Genomic DNA, 9709 nt, shown 5'->3' with positions numbered 1-9709 from the left:
GGGCAATGGAGCCGCTGTACTCTTCCCAATATTTCTTATTTTCCCTCCATAAAAATTGAGGTAAATGGGGCTAAAAAGATAAATACACCGATGAATTGGAGTCTTCTGAATTCTGATGTTTATTTTAAAATTTAAAGCTACGAAATAAATATACAACTTGTATTAAAAATATACACCTAAACGAAACAGCACTCCCTCTCATTCACTTAAATTATACCAAAACTACCTCCACCAGCGACTTCCCAACTGGTTGTGCTGCCAACAGCGTCATTAGCCATTTCGGCTTCATGCCATCAATGGGCTAACGCTAAGGGTGTCAACTCGGTCTAATTTTTTGGTTTTTGGCTAAAATTGAGACCGGAATCAGGGTACCTTGATTTTTGAATTTGAAAAATCGGAACCAGAAATTGGGTCCCGGTTTTTACCCGGTCCGGTAACCGGTTTTTTTTTTTTTTTTATTTTTTTTTTAAATCTCATGAAAAAAATTGTTTTCTGAAATGAAACCTCATGAAAAAAATTGTTTCATTTCATAAAATGAAAAGAAGAGGGAGAAGAGAAGAAAATGGAAAAAGAAAAAATGAGGAGGGAGAGAAAGCTCTAGGAGGATGAAGAGGAAGAACAAAAAAAAAAAAAAAAGTAAAATATAAATGATGAGAAAACACAAATAATCTTCTTAATTTAATTATGACAAAGAAAGAATAAGTCCTAACCGTAAATCTACACCATCATACAAAAAGTAAGTGAAGTGAAATACCAAAAAACCGGATCAAACTAATTCAAATTCATTATTTCTTTACCTTTGCGTATTAAAAGACAAAATAACCCCAAATCAAATTCATTATTCCCTTACTAATTAAACTGGGTGAGCTTAATACCAAAGGGAAAAATAATAATTTGGCGCCATCAAAGAAAAATCACTGTTATAGAGACATTGGCTCTTTTGTATATTATTATATATAAATGCACCCGGTTTTGGTTTCCCGGTTTTTACTGGGTGCCCAAAACGGGGACCAGAATCGGGGTCCCCGATTTTTTATTTTTTTGCAACCAGAACCGGAACTGGCTCCTGGTTTCCTGGTTTTCCGGTTTCCCATTTCCGGTTTAGGTTCCCCAGTAATTTTTGACACCCCTAACTAACGCAATCCCTATTAAATTAAAGGGTTAAATACTAAATTAGTCCCTAGGGTTTTACAACTTTATTTTTTCCTCCCTGGGTTTTCATTTTTATCACAGGAGGTCCCTGTGGTTTTGATAAGTGACCAAATTAGTCCATCCGTTAGTTGACCGTTAGTTGACCGTTAAACTGGACACGTGGACCAATCAGACGTCGACACGTGGCACATATATTAATTTTTTTTTTAATTTTTTTTTAATTAAAAAAAATGTTTTTTTTTTTAAAAAAAATTAAAAAAAATATATTAAAAAAAAAAAAAAAAAAAAAAAAGAAAAATCGGAAAAAACTGGGGGTGGCCGAGCCACCCCCTTGGCAATTTGGGGGTGGCTCGGCCACCCCCTTTGGCCATGGGGGTGGCCAGGCCACCCCCTTTGGCCATGGGGGTGGCCAGGCCACCCCCATCTGGCCGGATGGGGGTGGCCGAGCCACCCCCTGGGCACCAGGGGGTGGCTCGGCCACCCCCTTGGGGCCCAAGGGGGTGGCTCGGCCACCCCCTTGTGCCCAGGGGGTGGCTCGGCCACCCCCATCCGGCCAGATGGGGGTGGCCTGGCCACCCCCATGGCCAAAGGGGGTGGCCGAGCCACCCCCAAATTGCCAAGGGGGTGGCTCGGCCACCCCCAGTTTTTTACGATTTTTCTTTTTTTTTTTTTTTTTTTTTTAATATATTTTTTTATTTTTTTTTTAAAAAAAAAAACATTTTTTTTAATTAAAAAAAAATTATAAAAAAAATTAATATATGTGCCACGTGTCGACGTCTGATTGGTCCACGTGTCCAGTTTAACGGTCAACTAACGGTCAACTAACGGATGGACTAATTTGGTCACTTATCAAAACCACAGGGACCTCCTGTGATAAAAATGAAAACCCAGGGGGGAAAAAATAAAGTTGTGAAACCCTAGGGACTAATTTAGTATTTAACCCTAAATTAAAATTAAAATGATATGTTTGTGTGTATTTCTATAACAAATTCATTATTTTATGTTTGAATTGTGTTTAAAAAATAAAATTTTAAAGTTAAAAAACAATTTTAACAAAAATTTCATTTTTAAGCTCCTATATTATTCTTGACATAATATCATATAGCGTCACACTTCTATAAAGGGAAAAATATTAAAAAGCCTCACAAACTACCAGCCGTTTTTGATTTAGCCCCATGATGTTCCAAAAGTCATAAAGTTGCCCCCCAGACTACCAAACTTTTGCATTTTGGCCACTCCGTTAGTCAAAACTGTCAGTTTTGACGGAAATTGCAAAACGACGTCGTTTCGTTACGGTAAGTTACTGGAATGCCCTTTTTTAAAAAAAGATCAATTTTAAAAAGGGTTTAGGAAACGATGTCACAGCAGCTTCGTTTCTTCGTTTTCTTCTCCATGCAACCGTACAAATGAAGAAGAGAGCTGCTACGTCTACGACTGGAGAAAAAATGCTACAGGTACTAACATGGGCAGACAAAAACGAAGAAAGCTTGCTTACCCGATGATGCAAAAAAATTTGTGACTCCAGAGAAGATCACCGGGGCTGGCTCACTCGCCGCGACTTCCACGGATCCAACGAAGGCTTCGGTGGTTTTAAGGGCTCCTCTAGCGAAGGTTAGTTCGCTGGAAAATCATTCATCCATACTAGATCGGTTCCCTTTAGAGTTTTATTGAGTGTTGTTGTTGGTATTTCTAGGACAAACAGTGGCTGCCTGAGAGATAGAGAGAGAGGCGTGGGTTGCCGTGACCCATGCGGGTCTGGCTGCCAGACTCAGTCGTGGGTCAACAAACCCACGACGGGTCTCTAGCCAAGACCCGCTTGGGTCACCAGAGACCCACGGCATGGGTCAAATTAGAGGAAATTCTCCAATTTTCTGTTTTGGGTACGTTCTCCTTCTCCCTATTCCTCCTTTGTTTCTTGTGCTCTGTTCTTGGATTTGTGCCTCCTGTTCTGTGTTCCTCCTGTGTTTTTTGATTGGGCTTTACCCTGGGTAGGAAGTACTGGGCGATGTAAGTTTCCTGTGGTTTGTTGTTTTGGCTATTTAGTTTGAGTTCAGATACTTTGAAATCCACATTCAAAAGCAAGGGAAATGGAAGACATTTATAAAGAGTTAGATGAAGTCAAAGCAGAGATGGTAAAACTAAACAGAACTCCCAAGGCAGGAAACAATATCCAGACAACCACACAGTTGCACCAACACTTTTTCCTCCAACAGGAGGGAGAACGACTTCTCAAGAGGGCACGTCTTAACGGCGATTGGTGGAGCTGTGGGATCATCGGGTTCAACCAAGAACACCGTGCCATACGTTCCCTTGCCAAGAACCCGCCACCTTTGCCACATCGCCATGAAATCCGAACAAGCACAAAAACACAGAGAGTGAAAACGAAGCTGCTGTGTGTGTAGGCACTAGAGTGAAAACGACGTCGTCTCCTAAACCCTTTTTAAAATTGATTTTATTTTTTTAAAAGGGCATTTTAGTAACTTACCGTAATGAAGCGACGTCGTTTTGCAATTTCCGTCCAAACTGACGGTTTTGACTAACGGAGTGGCTAAAATGCAAAAGTTTGGTAGTTTGGGGGCTACTTTATGACTTTTAGAACATCAGGGGCTAAATCGAAAACGGCTGGTAGTTTGATGGGTTTTTTTATATTTTTCCCCTTCTATAAAATATCTTATTTCTAAGTAAGTAATCTCTCCATATAGAGTCACATTTTTTTGAGTTACAGAATAAGACTTGTATAGAATACGGAGAGTGTGAAAATGTCGGGTCGTGGCAAGGGGTTGGGCAAAGGAGAAGCGTAGAGGCACAGGAGTAGGACGGACAACATACGAAGCCCACAGGGGAGGACGTTGTATGGCTTCGGTGGCTGAGAAGGTTTTTGGTTAGGTTTTATGAGAGTTGTAAATCGGCTTAATTTTTCCTACTGTAGTGGGTCTTGGGGTATGTTCTAGTATTCTCCGATAGGGATTCGTATTGCATAGTGAAAGCCCTTTACAGATAATATATAGGACATGGAGCAAGATTGTAGTAATTCTAATATTGAAGAAGAGGAAGAAGAAGACGAAGAAGAAGAAGAAGAAGAAGGGAGAAGAGGAATGGAGACGAGAGAGGAGCGGGGGCCCAGCTCAGGAGGAGAAGCAGAGGAGGAAGATGTTGGAAACCTCTCAATCCCAAGGGGTGGACCCATTTACGTTCCCAATCTGGTGGGTCCCCTCTCGTCGGTTCCCAAGTTTGAGGCTTCTCTTCTCCATCAACTTCAGGTAGCTATTTTTGGAATTGTTTTGTTTGTCTTTCCAATCACTTCATAAATTTAGTTTCTTGATTCTCCTAAAAGAATAAAAATTGTTGGGACGTTGTGCAGAATCTAGAAGCGGAAATACGTAGTTCTGATCCGTCTCAACAATGTGATGAAGATATTTCGTACGTACACAGCATCCTTGTGTTTCATATGCACTTAATCCCTTTTCTGCTACTACTCTAACTAAATTATTTAGTTGATAAATGCAGGGTCGATGAGCTTAAAATTTTGAGTGAAGAAGAATTAGTGGATATGGCTATGAAGGAAGCGTTTCAGGTGCCTTGCTGTTTTTATTTGTTTATTTGCACCAAACTCAAAAAGTTATTTTTCTAATTATTAATGTTGCAGCAGGACAAAGAGGACTATGAAAGTCCTCTGCAACCTCCAGAAGAGCCCTCTTCCGCTGCAGAGTGAGTCATATATGTTATATGCATTTCTTCTTCTTCCTCTATGGTTGTTTTGACAATATCAAAATATGATCAGATAGCTTTTTATTCTCATCTATATGCATCTATTCGTTCCCTTTATCTTACTTTCTTGACGCACTGCTTAACAACCTTTCTATTACAACACCTTTCAGCCAAGTATTTGGGAAAGTTCCAGCCTTTGGAGTGTACCTATCATAAAAAATGCTTTTAGTGTCAACCATCTGAAGGGAATAGATAAATAAATAAAAAAGAGGAAATTTTTCTGCATGTTTTATCTTAAAACTCGGTATTGTTAGTAAAATCAGAAAAGTCGGGTGAAATCTCATACCCAATGTCTAGCAAAGTCCTAGTGTCTACGCTCCCTATGGCCAAGTTCTGCTCAAATTTTCCTCATCGACTTGCAAATTTTCTGCTTCAACACTCCCTATGGTTAAGTTCTGCTTTTTAATGATTTCATCTCTGCCGAATGTTTCATTGCTAGGCTTCTGATGAATAAGTGAAACTACTTATAGAAACATTAGGGTCTCGTTTGCTAAACGCAAAACATAAAATACTCAAAACTACTTTCACATTTATGTCACATCACAACCAAAAAGCAAAAAGCACCATCTACCCTAGATATTTTCCGTTTGCAAAAGCTGTTAGGTGGTCATCATCTGTGTTTGTGTTGATTGACATTATAGTTAGCAGTAGAATCCCTGAGCCATGATTTCAAACGTGATTCAGATTGACTCCCTTCAAATTTTCATACAATTTGCATATTATTGAGTCTAGGTGATTTGTGAGGGCTTCCTCTTTATATTTTGGATGAACTTATATTTTCCAGATATAGATCCTTTTAGAGAATAGTATACACTGTATCAATAAATGGTCCATGAAATTCATGGAAATATAAGAGTTATCCATCAAGGAAATATAATTGATAGATATCAATAATGGTCCTTTTAGACAGTAATTGATGGACAACTCTTCTGCAAGAGAAAAAAGAGAGGTGGGGGGAGGGGAGGGGTGGGTGGGTGGTGTGAGCCTTATTTTTTTTAAAAAAAGTTAACATTTTTGGAATGTAATTCATTTGAATGTAATATCCAGGAAAAAAGATGATTGCAGGAGATCAAGCAATCCTTCAGTAACCGAATGCGCTCAAGGTAACAACTCAACGAAGAGAAAGAAAGACAACAACTCAAGAAAGGGAAAGAAAACAAAGGCAAACAATCATGCCGTTGAGGTATGCTACCCATGCAATTATATTCATTTTGCGATGTTGTCTGTATGTGCTATATGATACTATTTACTTTTCACTTTTTTGGGTTTGTCTGTTTTGTTTTCAAATGTTACCTAAGTATTGGAAGTGCGGTTCAGTTATATTAATCTCTCTTATCTATAGAGTCTGAATTTGAAAGCTTTTGGTGTACGTTGGTTACTAGGTGAGTTCCATTTAGCATATCATTTCATTTTTTTGGTATAAACCCAAACTAAGAAAAAGGAAAAATGGTTTAAGGGTTCATATTTAGGACTTAGTGTATGCTTGTTGACAATGTATGTTTTAGTCTATACATTTATTATTGTTTGGAATAAACTTGAGTGGTGTTATGTACAGGCTATCAGTATATTGTTTAGTGGTGTTACAATTCAAAATGCTTGTCTGCTTGTCAGTGCTCTTTTTTTTTTTTAATCATTTTCCTTGCTACATTAAGTTTCATCTGTTCTTGATGAAATCTGATAATTTATAGCTGGTATCTGTCCAGAGTAGTTATACTGCAAAGGTGGAGCAATTTGTGAAAGTCAAACAAAAGCAGGATGAAGACAAAGCAGCAGCAAGACTGCATTCATTCAAGTTTGTATATTGACATTTCTATGAAGCTCTTTAATTATTCATATTTTTTATTATATTTCTCTTGTTTTGGTCCACTGCTAGTTGCAAGATCAATGAATGTTCCATTACATTATCAGAAAGAACAGAAAGGATGAAATCTCTCCGGTTTACAAATTCTGCAACGAAGGTATGCTTGAAAAATGCCTATTGCACAACGCACATGCTGGTCTTGATTTATCTTGAAGAATGTATATGGAAATCCACCTTGTAGATGCTTTAAGACTCAGTTTGTATTCCAGCTGCCTTCTTCTTAATATGCTATTTTTGCCTTGAATTTTATCTATATTAATACTATAATTAATCTCCCCATAGCTTGTCCCACTTGCTCCCTCCTCTCTCTCTTAGTTAGATATAGTATCTATATTTTTTTTATTTCTTTGAGAGAAAAAGCTAAAAAAGAAAAAAAAAAAAAAACCAACTGAAATGATTGAAATTTTGAGGATTGAGCAGTCAGTGATGGAATTAAAGGCTTTCTTCTTTAAGAAACTTTATCATTAAGCTGCTCTGTTGGATTTTAATATTTCTAACTTTTAAGCTTGTTTAGATCTCTTCTCTTCTTTTAATCATGTGTTTCTCTTGTATACATATTGTGTACTTGGGTTGCACCTTTGCGTTTTTTACTTGTGATTACTTATCAAAAAAAAAAAAACAACTGAAACAAAGCCTGATTCTAAGTTGAGTTTTTTTTTTGGTTTAGGCAAGATGCATAGTTGTATGAAATTGTTGTGGGCTGCGGTGAAGCTTTTATTTAACTGTTCATGGACATGTGGGCATAATGTCAGATTGTGACAAATGATTTCCACAGCTGATTATTGACAATATAGACCTTCTAATTGATCTTTCAATACCTAATAAGAATCATGGATGGTCATACTAAAGTAACGAAGGAATTTCCAAGATTGTTTATTCTGATATATTACGTTTCTTTTACTAGAGGTTTGAACTACATTTTTTTTTGGGTTGTGAACGAGGTTTGAATTAAGAATAAATCCTCCTTGGCATTATTTTTATGTCTGTATCTCCATATAGCTTGGATAATGTTTCATAATTATCACGACACTCAAAAGCTTTACATTGAGAACTGATGCTGCGTTCTAGGTTTTTATATGAATAACAAATAAATCATACTTGAGGGTTATTGACTTTGACCATAAGGATACCCATATTTTTTGATAACGGAACTCTTTTTTTATTTTTTATTTTTTTAATATTAGTTATTCATATTCACACCTATAATATCAAATTGCTGAATCTGACTATTCAAAATGGTTGAGATTTTGTATTTACCCTCAATGCTTTTATACAAATGCACTTATCAAAAAAATGCTTTTATACAAATGCACTGCAGGTGAAATCAGCAAGCATTGGGGAACACATTGCTGTGCGGTATCCAGATGTTGTTCTTTCTGTCGAGGTTTACCATAACTCACGGAAATGGGTAAAGGTATATCACTTTGAAAACAGTCTGGTTGGACTTTGTGGTATTTGGTTCAACAAGTTAAGATCATTTATAGGAAGAAAAATCGTGTATAGACCTAAAACCTATCTGCTATTGACATTTATGTGAAATTTTTTTGTAGACTCAAGAATTTTTGGTCCTAGGACGACAAAACTTGACTGAACTGAGGGATAAGATCTATTGTTTAACCGACCAGGTGATGCAAAAGGCTGGGCAGCATGATCCTTCTGGATATTTTCTTATAGAAGTAAGAAGCACTATTTGTTCACTGTTTGTTTTCATGAGGAACATAGTTCATTACCAAATCTAATAGAATGCTAATCTTTTGTAGGATGTATTCTGTAATGATTTGAGGGATCCCTCTGCTATAGATTATAGTGAACCTATATTTGATTGGCTCAGAAACTCCAGGAATGACGCTCTTAAAAAATGGGAATGCATCGTAACAGGGGAATTACCACAGAAGCAGAAAGCAATTATAGGTGATGATGTTACCGGCTTACAATTGCCTCAGTTCAAAGCTGCTGACATGCACAGGATACGGTTTTGTGACTTGGGATTTCGACTTGGTGCTGGATATCTCTACTGTCACCAGGTAAGATTTCGATTGCAATGTATTCATTTTTTGATGGTATAAACATCTTTGTTCTTCAATGTATTCATCTTTTGATGGTATAAACATCTTTGTTCTTTCTTATTCTTTTTTTTCCCGCCATATCTTGCACATGGTGAAAGAAATGGCTTCATGTAATTTGTATGGCGCGACTTATCTTTCATGACATGAACTTTGTTGTTGGAAAAGTTATATTATAGCATGCCCATATAATTCTGTTGTTTGGGAATTGGTTGTCACAGGGAGACTGCAAGCATACAATCGTTATAAGAGACATGAGGTTAGTTCATCCAGAGGACGTGCACAACCGAGCTGGTTATCCAATAGTTGTGTTTCAATTAAAATTTCGTGTGCAGAAATGCGATGTCTGTAATATATATAGAGCTGCAAAGGTGACGGTGGATGACAAGTTAGCCCCGGAGAACCCGTGCTATTTTTGTAGAGACTGTTATTTTCTTCTGCACTATGGTAAGGACGAGTCTCTGCTGTATAGTGACTTCTCAGTATACGATTATCAACATGATTGATGCTGATGTCTATGTTATACAACATAATTCTTGTATTATAAATTGTAATTATGATACATGTGAAGTGGACCTTATTTGTTGGAATGGAGTTGGTAAAGCCCAAGTACTCGAGACACGCATCATCAATCTCAAGAGTGACCGAAGTATATATCTCCTAAACAACTGGATGACAATAATAAGAAAAGAGAGAGAGAATTGGCAATTCAAACTCGTCATTGTAATGGTAAGGGTATATATATATATATATATTGCACATCCCAGTGGTGTTTAAGCTTAGCAGCTCAATCAAGTAACCAGACTTAACATCGACTCTGGATGACTAAAATCATCTTCTAAATGGTTACTGATTCGTATAGACA

At 37.3% G+C, this 9709-nt stretch overlaps 1 protein-coding gene across 3 annotated transcripts; it reads left to right on the top strand.

The window, feature by feature from the left end:
• The first annotated feature begins 3866 nt into the window (after positions 1-3866).
• SRD2 (snRNA activating complex family protein) lies at positions 3867-9465 on the top strand. Of its 3 annotated transcripts, none has more exons than XM_059584017.2 (11): positions 3867-4412; positions 4514-4572; positions 4660-4726; positions 4799-4860; positions 5968-6103; positions 6624-6712; positions 6794-6878; positions 8100-8195; positions 8332-8457; positions 8542-8805; positions 9066-9465. In XM_059584017.2, the coding sequence occupies exons 1-11, from the start codon at positions 4164-4166 to the stop codon at positions 9348-9350; spliced, it is 1518 nt and encodes a 505-aa protein (XP_059440000.2). In that variant the 5' UTR covers positions 3867-4163; the 3' UTR covers positions 9351-9465. The 3 variants fall into 3 exon arrangements, with proteins under 3 accessions (XP_059440000.2, XP_059439999.2, XP_059439998.2); XM_059584016.2 differs by having other exon boundaries at positions 4487-4572; positions 4802-4860; XM_059584015.2 differs by having other exon boundaries at positions 4487-4572.
• The last annotated feature ends 244 nt before the right edge of the window (positions 9466-9709 follow it).

Source organism: Corylus avellana, chromosome 1, assembly GCF_965113065.1.
Source record: "Corylus avellana chromosome 1, dhCorAvel1.hap1.2, whole genome shotgun sequence".
Classification (NCBI taxonomy): domain Eukaryota; kingdom Viridiplantae; phylum Streptophyta; class Magnoliopsida; order Fagales; family Betulaceae; genus Corylus; species Corylus avellana.
The sequence above is the reverse complement of the archived record's forward strand: the minus strand, read 5'-3'. Positions and strand labels throughout refer to the sequence as shown.